We start from the raw sequence: 17,853 nt of genomic DNA, 5'->3' as shown, positions 1-17,853 counted from the left end.
CTCATAACTGTGAGATAATCAACCAGGAAAAGTGAAAAGTCAGGTCCTTCCAGAACGGATTCAGAAGTGCGTTCTTCTTCTTTAAGGACCAGTTTGTTTATCAAACGTCGGCAGAGGAAGTGGTTTTTATAGCGTGTTTGAAACCTGAGAAACTGCACCAGGCAGGAAGCTGCAGCTCTGACAGGATACTCAACCTAACTGCCAAAAAACGAGCCACACGAGTATGTAGGACACGGTCTGATCAGCGTCCGCAACAAGACAAATGCCTTCAAATTCCAGAGAACATAAATGACAGAGTCTGGTCCAGTCCACTTGTTAGATGTCATCGGTGGTCGGTTTCTGACCCCAGAGACACACTTCCAGATATTTTTGGACAGTGGACCTGCTCTCAATCTAGACATGATGCCGACATGTCTGATACAGTCACACCACCACCACACACACTGTCATTTACACCACCATGTCACGACTGAGAACCATCCACCAAAAACCACAGTAGAATCTGGCCAGTGGTGGTCCTAGGGTTAGGGTTAGGGTTAGTCTGTAACTCCACATCTACACAGGCTACCTGTATGCCAGGTGTTTCTATCAATGTCCACCGAGTGTGCAGGACGCAGCAGCCCGTGAGAAGAACCTGTTAGGAAACCTCCTGACTGCTTTTCATTTTCACACCTCCTCTCAGCCTTCTTCTCAACCTGACCTCTTCCTCCCACAACCTGTCAGACTTCCTGTGAACAACACCCAGAAACACAGAGAACACACGCTGGCCCGAGCACCCAATTAGCAACAGCTGGCAACTGATGTTTGAACCTGGTCAAAGACAGGGACTGTGTTCGGGATTTCAGCTCCAGGCCGAGTGAGGGACACCAGGAGCATCTACACCACTGCAAGGGTAACAGATCCTGCAGCAGAACCGTTACCCAGAGCCTCGTGCGACAATAATCTCCGCAGTGCTTCATGAACAACTTGTACTTGAGAGAGGTTTGAACGTGCAACAGGAAGTGGCTGTGAAGCACAGCGAGACCCAGCGAGAGCAAGAAGCAGTGAGGGTAAAAAGCCTGGAAAGGAGGAGTATCGGGATAAGACTCCATGCGCTGGGATCTTCTACAATCTCAGAGACTCTGAACTTCTGTTAGGACACAGAAAAGGCCAAGGACAGAAAATGGGCACAAACAAAGAGTCTGAGATCGAGGAGACGTCTCCACAGCTCGAAGAGGAGGAAGCAGGTCAGAGACTACAGAGGAACTGCCCGGCCGAGAGCGAGGCAGAACAAGCAGAAGATGGAAACAACCCACTGAACACATACAAGTGGCACACTGGGGCGAAGAGCGAGGCGGGAGGTCAGGGCACGTTTGAGAGGCTGGAGAAGGGAGCTGCTAACAAATGGACCAAAATGCAGAACTGGAGGAAAGCTCTGAGTGAAGATCCTGGAGAAAAGTCCTCCGCTGGGGCGGCTAAAGGAGGAGAGAGCCCCAGCAAGGCAGAAAAACCAGCGAGTTCAAGGAAGAACCCGTTCCGCAGGGCTTTGTCTGAGCCGCCGGGTGCCCTGCTGTCCTCCGTCCTCTCTCCGGCCACTTCGGCATCTGGCGCAGCTGGTGCCGAGGCCTCCGGAGAGACGGCTCAGAAAGGCAAACTCAGAAAGTACCTGCACCAGGTGTCGCAGAAACTCAAGCGACCTCGCCTGCAGCCCCGCCAGAGCACCCCCATCACCGAGAGCGGTAAGAGCCGCTTTACTCACTTTCAGGGTTCAGGAAGAGAGTTTGTGGAAATGTTTTACTTGATGAAACAAAGTAGAATTTACACAGAATTAACCGTCCTCACAGGAAAATAGTGACCTCTGCTGGGGGACACTCATCTTTCTAAAACATACAAAAACCAGACAGATCCAACCTCAGTGATCACGCTCCATAATCAGAGAATTACACCCAGAAAACCAGAACCTGTCAGAACCCGTTAAAAAGATCAACAAAACAGATTCACTTCAAAGAGGCCGGAGTGGCATGTTAACAGGAAGTTCGAACTCACTTTCAGCTCAAATATCATTGCTATGGGCCTTTTATCTCCGTTATTTATGATTTGATGACTGACTTCAAACACCTGCAGTTCTTTAATCTGTATCAGATTCCCTGATGAATCAACCAGCAGAAAAACAAATCTCTCTACGCCGAATTCCAAACTTTTTCTCCTGGTGGAAAATTCAGGTCCAGAAAGTAAGAAAGTTGGATGTCCGACAGTGTTAATAAAGAGCAAACAGATCAAAACAACACCAGGGTCAGGACTATGACCAGGCTCAGGGTCAGATATTTGATTGGACAGGTGTTCAGCTGAATGAAGGTGAATCTGAGGTGATCATCTACAGAGCAGCTCCCTCCCTGCAGCTCCTCCTACAGGAATTCAGTAAAACCTTGTTTATTTCTTCTTAAACTTTGTTGTTTTTTTAGATGTTGGTGGTGCAGAGGCAATGCCTGCGGCCCTGGAGCCCACCAGGCTCTCTTGGAGCCCTCCGCAGGATGTCCCGGTTTGGGACATCAACTCCTGCGTCCTGCAGGACGGTCAGATAATCATCCCTCGAGAGGAGGAGGTATTAACACCGGCATACACACACACACACTCAATAACTACGCTTACTCGCCCAATCCACACCGCCAGCCTCCTACGCCCACATCACAGCGACAGTTCAGCCCCAAATTTATTTCATCATTCAACCAAACTGTCGTTTTTTTACCAGCCCTGCATTTATTGATGACCTTAGCTGGGGTCAGATTGTGTCCAGTGAGTGAACCCTGCTGTGTTTATCTGTGTCCCCCCCCCACCCCCCAGCCGATGATGAGGGCGAGGAACCGGGCAAGCAGCTGCCTGTCCAGCCTCAGTCTGCAGAACCTCAGCGAGAGCCACCCCAACCTGGGTTAGTGTTCCAGCTTCTGTTAATCTTCAGTTGGATTTAAAACAGAGTTTTGGTCCTAAAACCTGATTGGCTTCAATACAGGACAAAAGTTTTCAGACATCCATAATTGTCCAATTTTGATTGATGTTTCAGCAGCTAAAAATGGTACAAAGGTCAGTTAAAAAAGGTTTTCTTAGGGAAGTTAATGCAAATCATTCAGACATGCTGATCACCTCAATCCCAGCTGAAACAGACTGTGGGTTCAAACCTCAGGATAACTCTCATAATAAAGACAGGGCAGGGCAACTCCACACCTTCTAACAGTTCGTGCTCTTCTGCTGATCTTTAAGACTGTGAATCTGACTCTGGTGTTTTGAGGCCACTATACGAGATGACCTCTCCCACTGAAACACAAACACCATCACAGCTGGAGGAACGCGGGACAGTCAGATCTTGAAGATGATGAAGGTGATGAAGGTGAAAAATGGACAAGCATAAGTCAAGTCAAGTCCGATTTATTTGTAGAGCTTTTTACAACTGTTGTCGTCACAAAGCAGCTTTACATAATTAGTACTTAATAAAGAACAGAGACAGAGAAGAAAGAAGAAATAACATGAAGGGTCAAAGACCCCCGTGAGCAAGCCAACAGCGACAGTGGCAAGGAAAAACTCCCTCAGAGCTGGAGGAAGAAACCTTGGGAGGAACCAAGACTCACAAGGGGGACCCATCCTCCTCTGGCCAGACTGTTTTAAACATTAATGATAAAAATTACTAAACCAGGTACAACAGAAAGTTAATAGTGGTGATATTAATAGTGTCAGACAGACACGAGTCCATCTAGGTTTAAGAATCTGAGACACTTTGACAAGAACCAAACTGTGATGTTCTAGATAATGACTGGGTCAGAAAATCTCCAGAACATCAGGCAGGTCTTGTGATGTGAATGCCTCGACGGGTCAGAGCCGGTGTGGTGGCACGAGGCAGCACTGTTTAGAATCCTGACCTGGTAATTAGAGCAAGAGATCATTCTGCTGAACGCTGTGATCTTACGTTCGCAGAGGAAATAGCTGACGTGATTATGCGTACGTGTGGCTGTCAAATTGTTTCCTCTAAATTTAAGGAGATAATATCATTGTAACTGGGTGTTCCAGACCCCTCAGTCAAACGGCGTCTGTCTCCTGCTGTTTGAGTGTCACTACTCTAAAGAGAGGATCGCTCTGAATCACGTTTATGAGACCGATTCAGAGCCGAGGACCAAAGACTGAGCTTGTTCTCCTGAGATGGGTTTCAGGCGGTGGATTGTTTGTGGGGGGGCGCTTGGTAAGCAAAGATTTTTCTGTACATTTTTCTGGTCCTTCAAAAAGTTGCGGTCTGAAAGTTGTTCTAGTGGCTTTTTAGGAAAAAGATGAGACGGTTCTCGTGAACTAGAGAGTTTTGTTTTTCTAATGAACAGAAGTTGGACGACTGGAGCACAAGATTTCCAGAAGTAAGCTTTGATAGTAAACTGAAAGCTTATTAGAGATGAATTTGAGGATTCCTGAAGAAGCAGATCTACAGTCAGATTTACAGTCCGTATAGCCTCACCCTGCCTGCTGGACTCTGAGCAGCTGCTGCAGTGAACGCTGTAGCTGTTGCTCTAACTTCAGACCACATCCTGTATGATGGGGAAACAGAGTTTTTGCTGTTTAGCAGACAGCCGCCTGATTGCAACAAGAAAGAGTGCAGCACAGGGTGTGCAAACAAATGCCTGTGAATTCAGTTATTCAGTCATGACTGAGAAAGCGAATATATCACTGTAGTAACACACAGCGCGTCGAATCCACACACTCTGTAATCAGTGTGTTTTCATCTGAACGTGGCGATGAAGGACTGCAAAGGGAAATGAACGAATGAATCTGCCAGCGTATCATCTCTGCTCTCCCACTGGGGCGGACCCTCAAGGGTCTTCGGTGCCTGTGGTTAGGGAACAGAACTGGACCCTATTCTGTTGCAGTCCCACGGAAAGTAGTGAACCTTCGAACCTTACAACTGGACCATGAATACGATGCTTGTGCCTTCTCTAATCACCTACACAAACAGGAAGACACTCCGCACCCCCACACTGATCTAAGCCTAACCTCTCTAAAGGTACTAAATGCTGTGTAAATAGTGATTCCTGTGAATGATCAGTTGTGGTATTGTTTGAACTTGGTTCTGGGTTTGACATGGTCGACCCTCCTAAACAGGCTGGAAATCTGAGTAGAACTATCTGAAGCAGTCCTGACATGGTTCAGGGCTCATTTTGAGGGCCAGAGTTTATTTGAGAAAAGTGGTGCTGTGACATGTGGAGTCCCCCAGGGGACAATTCCTGCACCACTTCTGTTTAATTTATATGTCTTTGATGTCCTGCAAAACCCTTGTATCTATTTGGGTGGGCATCCATCTGACAGGTGTTGTTTTATAGAATGTCCTGATGAATGGACCAATAGAAATGCTCCAAAATGTTTGTTTTTCTTTTCACATTGATTACCATAGAAAGTTAAGCTGCTGTTCTGGAGATACGAGGTTCTTGCGCAACAATATATTTTTTCTAAAAGACCACAGAACTGTTCATCATAGTTCTGCAGACATATCCGGCTCTCTGCATTATGACGGCCTGCAGTTAGCACCATGCTACCTGTAGAACTAAAGGGAGCGGAGCAGTCCTGCGGAGCAGTCCTGCTGAACCCCCTGCATTTGAGGTAAGAGGAGGAAGCTCCACCGTTTCTTTAAATAGTAACACAGAGCTGTTCTGTCTTCTCCAGAGTGCACTCCAGACCACGTAGCTCCTGCAAGCATCCCTAAGACTAAACTAGATGGAGGAGTAAAGGTCAGTGTCCCTTAATAAGTCTTTACAGTTCACTGTATCACTCGGTCAGTGAGTTGTCCGCTAATGAGCACCTTCACGTCCCCTCATTTACCTTCTTTTCTCTCAATCTAGGCAAAGATTAAGCGCCGTTTAAAGGGTGAAACCCAGAAAAAACTCAGCACAACACAGATCAATGCTGTCGGGCTAAGCTCAGCCGGAAGGTATTGCATAATTTCATCAGCACCTTCCTGTCCTTCTGTGGCAACCCTTTCTTCCAGGGGTCAACAGTCTTGTCCACAAAGAGCCAGGCCAGCGAGGCAGAAGCACACCTGACTCCGCCCTGATTCTGGGGGTTTACGAATTAGTCATGGCAATAGCAAACTTACTGTAGAGCATCGGACTGAGCTGCAGCAGAACCTCTTAGGCTAATCATGTAATTTTAACTCCAGCTTACATGCAGCCCACCATTTCTATTCCGAACCAAAACTGGCCCACCTGCAGCCCGCTTGGGATGTTGTCAGTCGGGGCAGTATTTGGGCTGGATCGAAGTGTAAGTGTGGGCCAGAACTGGACCCTGAATCGTTTGCTATCTGAAACTGTGTCCAAACACTAAAGGTGAGCTCCTGCTCGGTCAGCATTAAGTCCTGCTGTCACAGCGGCCCTTTGCAGATTAGATTACTGACCCCTGCTCTATTCACTAATTGGTCCAGAATGTGATTGGTCCCACTGTTTTTTCCAGGTCCGCCTCTCGAGAATCTCTGTCTATTCCTGTGAACATTGCTGAAAGCTTGGATCTAAGTGCGGACCGCACCACTGTCATCCGGCCAGTGCACAGCTCCATTCTTGGGGAGAAATACTGCTTTGAAGTGATAAACTCAGAGAACAACCACTGCTTCGGGTGCAGCTCAGCCGCGGAGAGGGACAGGTGGATTGAAAATCTGAGACGTACCGCTCAGCCCAACAAGGTACTAAACTCATTTAATTCACTCAGGTATTTGGTCCAATATTTTGGGATAGTTACTTTTTAAAAGTCAAATCTATAATTCCCTCCCAGGACAACTGCGAGCGTACAGAGAACTCCCTCAGCCTGTGGGTTAACGAAGCTAAAGATCTCGCCCCAAAGAGACGCTACTACTGTGAGGTTCATCTGGACGGTACGCTGTTTGCGCGCACTACCAGCCGTGCCGTGGGCAAGTCGTCCCGCTCATCCAACCAAGCAAGTGACGGCGGCGCAGTTGGGGGCGCTGGAGGTAGTGGAAATCAAGGTGGGTGCCAGCTCTTCTGGGGGGAGCTGTTTGAGCTGGACAACCTGCCTCCTGTCTCACAGGTCACCCTGCACCTGTTCCGCGATGACGACCCCAAGAAGAAGCGCCAGTCGAAAGACGAATCAGTGATCTTTCCGCTCGGCAGTGTGGCGCTGTCTCTGGCAGAGCTAAAAGGCCGAGCGTTCCAGGAGAAATGGCACCCTCTCGTTCCCTACAAGCCTCCTGGTACTAGCGGAGTGAAGGACCAGCTGGGACCACAGGCTTCTCTTCGGGTAAAGGCCCGCTTCCAGAACCTTCTAGTTCTGCCGATCGAAAAGTACAAGGAATTTGCAGAATATGTCACTGTGGGTTACGTAGGAATGTGCAGCAGCCTAGAACCCCTCCTGAGCGTCAGGGACAAGGAAGAACTAGCGGGAGCTCTTGTACATGTGCTTCAAAGTATCGGGAAAGCGAAGGTAAAGTGCGAGCGACGCTTACACACACCAGTCCAATGGAGAGTTAAGGATTGTCTGTTGCATCTTTGAAGCATGTCAATATTTCTTGCATTTGCAGGAGTTCTTGATTCACCTGGGCAGTGCTGAAGTCCAGCGCTTGGGGGAGAACGAAGCTTTAATTTTTAGGGAGAACACTTTGGCCACGAAGGCTATTGATGAGTACATGAAGCTGGTTGGGCAGAAGTACCTTATCGATACTCTTGGTGAGAAATGCTTCAGATTTCGGTCTACAGAAGAAATGTCTATAAAGTCAGTGCTGTCCAAACTCTGTCCTACAGAGTGATCTTCTCCACCTTTTCCCTGCTCTCATCTCTAATGTTTCCCGCTGTCGAATAGGGGACTTCATAGCTCGACTCTATGCCTCGCCAGAGAGCTGCGATGTAGACCCACGGAAATGCTCTACCACTGAGCTCCCCATCAACCAGCAGCATTTGCAGAAGACATGTGGTGAAGTGGTGCAGCAGATCACAGAGATGCACAGGTTGGAGCATTTTGCTGGAAGGGAAATAGACGTAGTGATGTGGTCACATTATCTGATGCTGAGCTGTTTCCCTCTCATGTTGATAACCTGATCGGCAGATCGGTCACCATTGAGCGTCTCTCTGTTGTTTGCAGCTCGTTCCCTGTGGAACTGAACGAAATCTTCTCCAGCTGGGTGTCAGACTGCGATGACCGTGGACGAGGAGAAATCGGTCACCGCCTCATCACTGCATCTCTGTTTCTGCGATTCCTCTGCCCGGCCATCCTCAGCCCTTCACTGTTCGGACTCACCCAGCCCTATCCTGAACCGAACACCCTGCGTACACTCACTCTCACGGCTAAGGTCATACAGAACCTCGCCAACTTCACCTTGTGAGTAAACCGCTCCTTCTTTCCCAGAGTAACACAGAGCGGGGGGGGGGGGGGGGGGGCGGGCGGCGTGTCCACTGAGGGCCGGCGTGGCAGCAAGAAGGACAAAAGCCGGGGTGAAATGATCAGCAACCTGAACCTGAACCTGCCTCTGTTGCAGATTCGGAGAGAAGGAGGAATACATGCTCTTCATGAATGACTTCCTGGAACAGCACTGGGAGCTCATGAGAGGGTTTCTGCAGACGGTGTCAAACCCCGACAGCGAGTTGGACATGGCCCGATTTGACGGCTACGTTGACCTGCCGCTGCGGCTCGCTGTTCTTCATGGCCTGCTAGTGGATATCATCTCCTCCATGAAGCAGGTTGGACTGGTTGCTGTTGTTAGCATTAATAATGGGTTGGAGCTAAAGGCTAAATAGAGCTGACCTTCTGTTTCTCTCAGGAGACAATAGACAACCTTCAACCCCTTCCATCAATCCTGAACCAGATCACAGAACATCTCGGCCCAGATGCTCCACGGATCACCTGCAGCAGGTAAGCCAATGGATACCGTTCTGACTAACTTAAGAATTGATTGTTCATTTCTAATCAGCAGGTTGGAACCCCGGTTACTCACTGGAACCCAATCTCTTTACTGACGTTTCAGCACTGGACAGCAAAAGCCCACCTATGTCCCTCCTCGAGACCTCGCCAAGCACAGTCCGCTGAACAAATCCCTGCAGCACCTTCCTACTGACGGCAAACCCAGCTACAGCAGAGACAGACAGAGGAAGGTAACGAGAACCCAGAGCGTTCCTGCGTCAGAGCGGCACCACCGGCATCTGAAGAGACAGATCAGCAATGAGGAACTGCCCACAAAGACGGAAGAGATGCCGCCTGAGGAGACTGCTAGTACTTCCCTGGCTATTTCCTCACCTCAGACTGTGAGTCTTTGCCTCTGCTGGGCTGTGTCACGGCTCCAGAACGAGGACGTTCTGCTGTTCTGATGTGTGCAGCATGATGATAATCTAGTGTCTACCTCTGTGTGCGCAGACCTCCCGCTGTAAGGCCCCGCCGGCTCCGGTTCCTTGGATTAAAGTATGCAACAAGGAACCGAATCAGTCAAAAACGGAACATGAGGAGACGAACCTGCTGGACAAGGTACGTTCAAACCACAGCTCTCTAAGTGCCCCCAAAACATCTGGGTGTGTAGAGAACCCTGTACTCCAATCACTGTTGTAGGTGCCTCAGGTTCTAACAGACCGGTGTGTTCTCAGCATGCGCAGGAGCTGTCCGAGCTGCGGCTGGGAGTAGAGCAGGTGGCCGAACGTGAGCTGGAAATGGCAAAGCGTCTGGAGGACTTTATAGTTCAGAGCCAGGACCAGAACGCACAGCTTCAGGCCGAGGTGCAGGAGCTGCGGAACCTTCTAGCCCTACGTGAGGAACAACTTGCCAGTGCGACTTTCAGGTAAACAATACTAGGATGTGCAAGCAGGCATTAGTACAAGCATGGGTCTAGAACCAAGCTGACTGGGGTGTCAGAGTCAAGTCATAAGGTTTATTGTCATTTCAACTAGAGTACACAGAGCGGCCTTCCTCCAGGACCAAGGTGCATCACAGAACAAGTGCAGACAGTACAGTACAATACACAGTGCAGACGAGACACGGAGAGCAGAGAGACAGAGAGCAGATGAGACACGGAGAGCAGAGAGACAGAGAACAGAGAGACAAAGAGCAGATGAGACACGGAGAGCAGACGAGACATGGAGAGCAGAGAGACATGAAGAGCAGAGAGACAGAGAGCAGACGAGACACGGAGAGCAGACGAGACACGGAGAGCAGAGAGACAGAGAGCAGATGAGACACGGAGAGCAGAGAGACAGAGAACAGAGAGACAAAGAGCAGATGAGACACAGAGAGCAGAGAGACAGAGAACAGAGAGACAAAGAGCAGATGAGACACGGAGAGCAGACGAGACATGGAGAGCAGAGAGACATGAAGAGCAGAGAGACAGAGAGCAGACGAGACACGGAGAGCAGACGAGACACGGAGAGCAGAGAGACAGAGAGCAGATGAGACACGGAGAGCAGACGAGACACGGAGAGCAGAGAGACAAAGAGTAGACGAGACACAGAGAGCAGAGAGACACGGAGAGCAGAGAGACACAGAGCAGAGAGACAAAGAGCAGAGAGATGCAGTGAGACGGAGAGCAGAGAGAAAAAGAGCAGAGAGACATGGAAAGCAGAGAGACATGGAGAGCAGAGAGACAGAGAGCAGAGAGACATGGAAAGCAGAGAGACATGGAAAGCAGAGACACGGAGAGCAGACGAGACACGGAAAGCAGAGAGACACGGAGAGCAGAGAGACAAAAAGTAGACGAGACACAGAGAGCAGAGAGACAAAGAACAGAGAGACACAGAGAGCAGAGAGACATAGAGAGCAGAGACACAGAGAGCAGAGAGACATAGAGAGCAGAGAGACAGAGAGCAGAGAGACACAGAGAGCAGAGAGACACACAGAGCAGAGAGACACAGAGCAGAGAGACAAAGAGCAGAGAGACGCAGTGAGACGGAGAGCAGAGAGAAAAAGAGCAGAGAGACATGGAAAGCAGAGAGACATGGAGAGCAGAGAGACAGAGAGCAGAGAGACATGGAAAGCAGAGAGACATGGAAAGCAGAGACACAGAGAGCAGACAAGACACGGAGAGCAGACGAGACACGGAGAGCAGAGAGACACCGAGAGCAGAGAGACAAAGAGTAGACGAGACACAGAGAGCAGAGAGACAAAGAACAGAGAGACACAGAGAGCAGAGAGACACAGAGAGCAGAGAGACATAGAGAGCAGAGAGACAGAGAGACATAGAGAGCAGAGAGACAGAGAGCAGAGAGACATAGAGAGCAGAGAGACGGAGAGCAGAGAGAAAAAGAGCAGACAAGACACAGAGAGACAAAGAGCAGATGAGACACGGAGAGCAGACGAGACACGGAGAGCAGACGAGACACGGAGAGCAGATGAGACAAGGAGAGCAGAGAGACAGAGAGCAGAGAGACAAAGAGCAGACGAGACACAGAGAGCAGAGAGACATAGAGAGCAGAGAGACAAAGAGCAGACGAGACACGGAGAGCAGACGAGACACGGAGAGCAGACGAGACAAGCAGAGCAGAGAGACAGAGAGCAGAGAGACAAAGAGCAGACGAGACACGGAGAGCAGAGAGACATAGAGAGCAGAGAGACAAAGAGCAGACGAGACACGGAGAGCAGACGAGACACGGAGAGCAGAGAGACACAGAGAGCAGACGAGACACAGAGAGCAGACGAGACAGAGACACAGAGAGCAGAGAGACAGAGAGAGACAGAGAGTAGAGAGACAGACAGCAGAGAGACATAGAGAGCAGAGAGACAAAGAGCAGACGAGACACAGAGAGCAGAGAGACAGACATAGAGAGCAGAGAGACACAGAGAGCAGACGAGACACAGAGAGCAGAGAGACAGACATAGAGAGCAGAGAGACACAGAGAGCAGACGAGACACAGAGAGCAGACGAGACAGAGACACAGAGAGCAGAGAGACAGAGAGAGACAGAGAGCAGAGAGACAGACAGCAGAGAGACATAGAGAGCAGAGAGACAAAGAGCAGACGAGACACAGAGAGCAGAGAGACAGACACAGAGAGCAGAGAGACATAGAGCAGAGAGACAGAGAGCAGAGAGACACAGAGAGCAGAGAGACAGAGAGAGACAGAGAGCAGAGAGACAGACAGCAGAGAGACATAGAGAGCAGAGAGACACAGAGAGCAGACGAGACACAGAGAGCAGAGAGACAGAGAGCAGAGAGACACAGAGAGCAGAGACACAGAGAGCAGAGAGACAGAGAGCAGAGACACAGAGAGCAGAGACACAGAGAGCAGAGAGACACAGAGAGCAGAGACACAGAGAGCAGAGAGACAGAGCAGAGACACAGAGAGCAGAGAGACACAGAGAGCAGAGAGACAGAGAGCAGAGAGACACAGAGAGCAGAGAGACACGGAGAGCAGAGAGACATGGAGAGCAGAGAGACAAAGAGCAGAGAGACACGGAGAGCAGAGAGACATGGAGAGCAGAGAGACAGAGAGCAGAGAGACATGGAGAGCAGAGAGACAGAGAGCAGAGAGACACAGAGAGCAGAGAGACATGGAGAGCAGAGAGACAGAGAGCAGAGAGACATGGAGAGCAGAGAGACAGAGAGCAGAGAGACACAGAGAGCAGAGACACAGAGAGCAGAGAGACACAGAGAGCAGAGACACAGAGAGCAGAGACACGGAGAGCAGAGAGACACAGAGAGCAGACGAGACACAGAGAGCAGACGAGACAGAGACACAGAGAGCAGAGAGACAGAGAGAGACAGAGAGTAGAGAGACAGACAGCAGAGAGACATAGAGAGCAGAGAGACAAAGAGCAGACGAGACACAGAGAGCAGAGAGACAGACATAGAGAGCAGAGAGACATAGAGCAGAGAGACACAGAGAGCAGAGAGACAGACATAGAGAGCAGAGAGACACAGAGAGCAGACGAGACACAGAGAGCAGACGAGACAGAGACACAGAGAGCAGAGAGACAGACAGCAGAGAGACATAGAGAGCAGAGAGACACAGAGAGCAGAGAGACAGAGAGAGACAGAGAGCAGAGAGACAGACAGCAGAGAGACATAGAGAGCAGAGAGACACAGAGAGCAGACGAGACACAGAGAGCAGAGAGACAGAGAGCAGAGAGACACAGAGAGCAGAGACACAGAGAGCAGAGAGACAGAGAGCAGAGACACAGAGAGCAGAGACACAGAGAGCAGAGAGACACAGAGAGCAGAGACACAGAGAGCAGAGAGACAGAGCAGAGACACAGAGAGCAGAGAGACACAGAGAGCAGAGAGACAGAGAGCAGAGAGACACAGAGAGCAGAGAGACACGGAGAGCAGAGAGACATGGAGAGCAGAGAGACAAAGAGCAGAGAGACACGGAGAGCAGAGAGACATGGAGAGCAGAGAGACAGAGAGACATGGAGAGCAGAGAGACAGAGAGCAGAGAGACACAGAGAGCAGAGAGACATGGAGAGCAGAGAGACAGAGAGCAGAGAGACATGGAGAGCAGAGAGACAGAGAGCAGAGAGACACAGAGAGCAGAGACACAGAGAGCAGAGAGACACAGAGAGCAGAGACACAGAGAGCAGAGACACGGAGAGCAGAGAGACACAGAGAGCAGACGAGACACAGAGAGCAGACGAGACAGAGACACAGAGAGCAGAGAGACAGAGAGAGACAGAGAGTAGAGAGACAGACAGCAGAGAGACATAGAGAGCAGAGAGACAAAGAGCAGACGAGACACAGAGAGCAGAGAGACAGACATAGAGAGCAGAGAGACATAGAGCAGAGAGACACAGAGAGCAGAGAGACAGACATAGAGAGCAGAGAGACACAGAGAGCAGACGAGACACAGAGAGCAGACGAGACAGAGACACAGAGAGCAGAGAGACAGACAGCAGAGAGACATAGAGAGCAGAGAGACAAAGAGCAGACGAGACACAGAGAGCAGAGAGACAGACACAGAGAGCAGAGAGACAGAGAGCAGACGAGACAGAGACACAGAGAGCAGACGAGACAGAGACACAGAGAGCAGAGAGACAGAGAGAGACAGAGAGCAGAGAGACAGACAGCAGAGAGACATAGAGAGCAGAGAGACAAAGAGCAGACGAGACACAGAGAGCAGAGAGACAGACACAGAGAGCAGAGAGACATAGAGCAGAGAGACAGAGAGCAGAGAGACACAGAGAGCAGACGAGACACAGAAAGCAGAGAGACACAGAGAGCAGACGAGACACAGAGAGCAGAGACACAGAGAGCAGAGAGACACAGAGAGCAGACGAGACACAGAGAGCAGAGAGACAGAGAGCAGAGAGACACAGAGAGCAGAGAGACAGAGAGCAGAGACACAGAGAGCAGAGACACAGAGAGCAGAGAGACACAGAGAGACATAGAGAGCAGAGACACAGTGAGCAGAGACACAGAGAGCAGAGAGACAGAGAGCAGAGAGACACAGAGAGCAGAGACACAGAGAGCAGAGAGACACAGAGCAGAGAGACACAGAGAGCAGAGAGACACGGAGAGCAGAGAGACATGGAGAGCAGAGAGACAAAGAGCAGAGAGACACAGAGAGCAGAGAGACATGGAGAGCAGAGAGACAGAGAGCAGAGAGACATGGAGAGCAGAGAGACAGAGAGCAGAGAGACACAGAGAGCAGAGAGACATGGAGAGCAGAGAGACAGAGAGCAGAGAGACATGGAGAGCAGAGAGACAGAGAGCAGAGAGACACAGAGAGCAGAGACACAGAGAGCAGAGAGACACAGAGAGCAGAGACACAGAGCAGAGAGACACAGAGAGCAGAGAGACAGAGAGACACAGAGAGCAGAGAGACAGAGAGCAGAGAGACACAGAGAGCAGACGAGACAGAGAGCAGAGACACAGAGACACAGAGAGCAGAGAGACAGAGAGCAGAGACACAGAGAGCAGACGAGACACAGAGAGCAGAGAGCAGAGAGACATAGAGAGCAGAGACACAGAGAGCAGAGAGACACAGAGAGCAGAGACACAGAGAGCAAAGACACAGAGAGCAGAGTCACAGAGAGCAGAGACACAGAGAGCAGAGAGACACAGAGAGCAGAGACACAGAGAGCAGAGACACAGAGAGCAGAGAGACATAGAGAGCAGAGACACAGAGAGCAGAGACACAGAGAGCAGAGACACAGAGAGCAGAGAGTCACAGAGAGCAGAGACACAGAGAGCAGAGACACAGAGAGCAGAGAGACAGAGAGCAGAGAGACACCGAGAGCAGAGAGACAGAGAGCAGAGAGTCACAGAGAGCAGAGACACAGAGAGCAGAGAGACACAGAGAGCAGAGACACAGAGAGCAGAGAGACACAGAGCAAGGACACAGAGAGACACAGAGAGCAGAGAGACAGAGCAGATAGACAGAGAGCAGAGAGACATGGAGAGCAGAGATACACAGAGAGCAGAGAGACATGGAGAGCAGAGAGACAGAGAGCAGAGAGACACAGAGAGCAGAGAGACAGAGCAGAGAGACACAGAGAGCAGAGAGACATGGAGAGCAGAGAGACACAGAGAGCAGAGACACAGAGAGCAGAGAGACACAGAGAGCAGAGACACAGAGAGCAGAGAGACACAGAGCAAGGACACAGAGAGCAGAGAGACAGAGCAGATAGACAGAGAGCAGAGAGACATGGAGAGCAGAGATACACAGAGAGCAGAGAGACATGGAGAGCAGAGAGACAGAGAGCAGAGAGACACAGAGAGCAGAGAGACAGAGCAGAGAGACACAGAGAGCAGAGAGACACAGAGAGCAGACGAGACACAGAGAGCAGAGAGACATAGAGAGCAGAGACACAGAGAGCAGAGAGACACAGAGAGCAGAGACACAGAGAGCAAAGACACAGAGAGCAGAGACACAGAGAGCAGAGACACAGAGAGCAGAGAGACATAGAGAGCAGAGACACAGAGAGCAGAGAGACACAGAGAGCAGAGACACAGAGAGCAAAGACACAGAGAGCAGAGACACAGAGAGCAGAGACACAGAGAGCAGAGACACACAGAGAGCAGAGACACAGAGAGCAGAGTCACAGAGAGCAGAGACACAGAGAGCAGAGAGACACAGAGAGCAGAGACACAGAGAGCAGAGACACAGAGAGCAGAGAGACAGAGAGCAGAGAGTCACAGAGAGCAGAGACACAGAGAGCAGAGAGACACAGAGAGCAGAGACACAGAGAGCAGAGAGACACAGAGCAAGGACACAGAGAGACACAGAGAGCAGAGAGACAGAGCAGATAGACAGAGAGCAGAGAGACATGGAGAGCAGAGATACACAGAGAGCAGAGAGACATGGAGAGCAGAGAGACAGAGAGCAGAGAGACACAGAGAGCAGAGAGACAGAGCAGAGAGACACAGAGAGCAGAGAGACAGAGCAGAGAGACACAGAGAGCAGAGAGACATGGAGAGCAGAGAGACACAGAGAGCAGAGAGACATGGAGAGCAGAGAGACAGAGAGCAGAGAGTCACAGAGAGCAGAGAGATAAGGAGAGCAGAGAGACAGAGAGCAGAGAGACATGGAGAGCAGAGAGACATGGAGAGCAGAGAGACAGAGAGCAGAGAGACATGGAGAGCAGAGAGACAGAGAGCAGAGAGACAGAGAGAGCAGAGAGACAGAGAGCAGAGAGACATGGAGAGCAGAGAGACAGAGAGAGCAGAGAGACAGAGAGCAGAGAGACATGGAGAGCAGAGAGACAGAGAGACAGAGAGCAGAGAGACAGAGAGCAGAGAGACATGGAGAGCAGATAAGAAAGTGTAACAGACAGGATACAATAAATAAATCAGACAGACTGAGGTTGGACTGAGCTTGTAGTGCAGGGAGAGAGTGTACTATGTTAATGTGGAGGATCAGTTGAGGATCAGTGGAGGATCAGTGGAGAATGAGCCAGAAACCACTACCACAGGTCAGTGGCGTCCTCCAGCAGCTTCTTTTAATAAATAAGTGCTAAAAATGTGTGTGTCCAGTGACACAGTGAGGCGGTATTTAGTGCAAACTGCTTTCACATTGTCTGGGATTCAAATCTTGGGTGAATGTGTGTGTGTGTGTGTGTGTGGAGAGCTCCTTGTGGGACTCGGGCAGTCCAGTATATGGTCAATATATGTAAACTTTCCTCTCTTCACTGTTGGATTTTGGATATTTCTCCCTTTTGTAAAGTCTTCCTTTCCATCTCAGGAAGCAGCTTGAGCAGAGTTGAGGTGTGTTAACTGCTGCTGCTGACGATGCTGATGGTGATGTGTGTTGCAGGCTGGGGGTGATAGAAGAGGAGCGAGAGGAGGACGAGAGGAAGCTCAGTGTGGCGTTGGCTGCAGCAGAACGCATGAATGTTTTGGTAAGTGACGGTTCTCATCCTGTTACTGCAGTACAGCTTCACCACACTCTGCATCCCCTGAGTGCAGTGTGTGTGTGTGTGTGTGTGGTTAATCTATTTAATTTGCGTTTCCAGGAGGAACAGTTTGCTGGCCTGCTGAAGGACATGCAGCAGCTAAGCGTGACCCCTAACGACGGCCTGAGAGGGTCTTACATCACCACCTAAAGCAAGAGCCGGAGTCGCCTGGCGAGCAGCTCTGCTCTCAGAAGGTTAAGCTGATGCAGGTTCCCGTCTGATCACGTCTACACAAGAGACCCAACGCCACTCAGCTCAGCACCGCTCTGTCTGATGTTTCCCGTCTGTGTGTGTAATAAACACCTTCACAAATAAAAGATTTTCATGAAGGCTCGAACTGAAGTGACTGAATCGTTTTGGGGTGACACAGGCTTATTATCATTGCAACCACTTAGCAACCCTGTGGGAAACCACAGCAACCACCTAGGGATACCTTTGTAAGCACCAGGGATACCATAGCAAGCACTTGAGATCCCATAGCAACCCGTTAGCATTCCTGTAGCAACTACCATAGCGGCCACCTCACATTCCATATCAACTGCTTTGAA

At 50.2% G+C, this 17,853-nt stretch overlaps 1 protein-coding gene across 1 annotated transcript; it reads left to right on the top strand.

The window, feature by feature from the left end:
• Positions 1 to 737: 737 nt before the first annotated feature.
• rasal3 (RAS protein activator like 3) lies at positions 738 to 17,634 on the top strand. The gene is made up of 17 exons (XM_072683249.1): positions 738 to 1,718; positions 2,442 to 2,581; positions 2,821 to 2,905; positions 5,668 to 5,732; positions 5,844 to 5,932; positions 6,451 to 6,676; positions 6,766 to 7,431; positions 7,529 to 7,673; positions 7,807 to 7,951; positions 8,086 to 8,322; positions 8,480 to 8,681; positions 8,762 to 8,853; positions 8,966 to 9,242; positions 9,352 to 9,459; positions 9,576 to 9,766; positions 17,167 to 17,251; positions 17,366 to 17,634. Exons 1-17 carry the CDS (start codon positions 1,163 to 1,165, stop codon positions 17,453 to 17,455), a joined length of 3,399 nt encoding a protein of 1,132 aa, XP_072539350.1. The 5' UTR covers positions 738 to 1,162; the 3' UTR covers positions 17,456 to 17,634.
• Positions 17,635 to 17,853: the final 219 nt, after the last annotated feature.

The sequence above is a fragment of the Salminus brasiliensis genome, chromosome 7 (assembly GCF_030463535.1).
Source record: "Salminus brasiliensis chromosome 7, fSalBra1.hap2, whole genome shotgun sequence".
NCBI lineage: Eukaryota > Metazoa > Chordata > Actinopteri > Characiformes > Bryconidae > Salminus > Salminus brasiliensis.
Note: the sequence above shows the minus strand (reverse complement) of the source record. Positions and strands in the feature narration are given on the sequence as shown.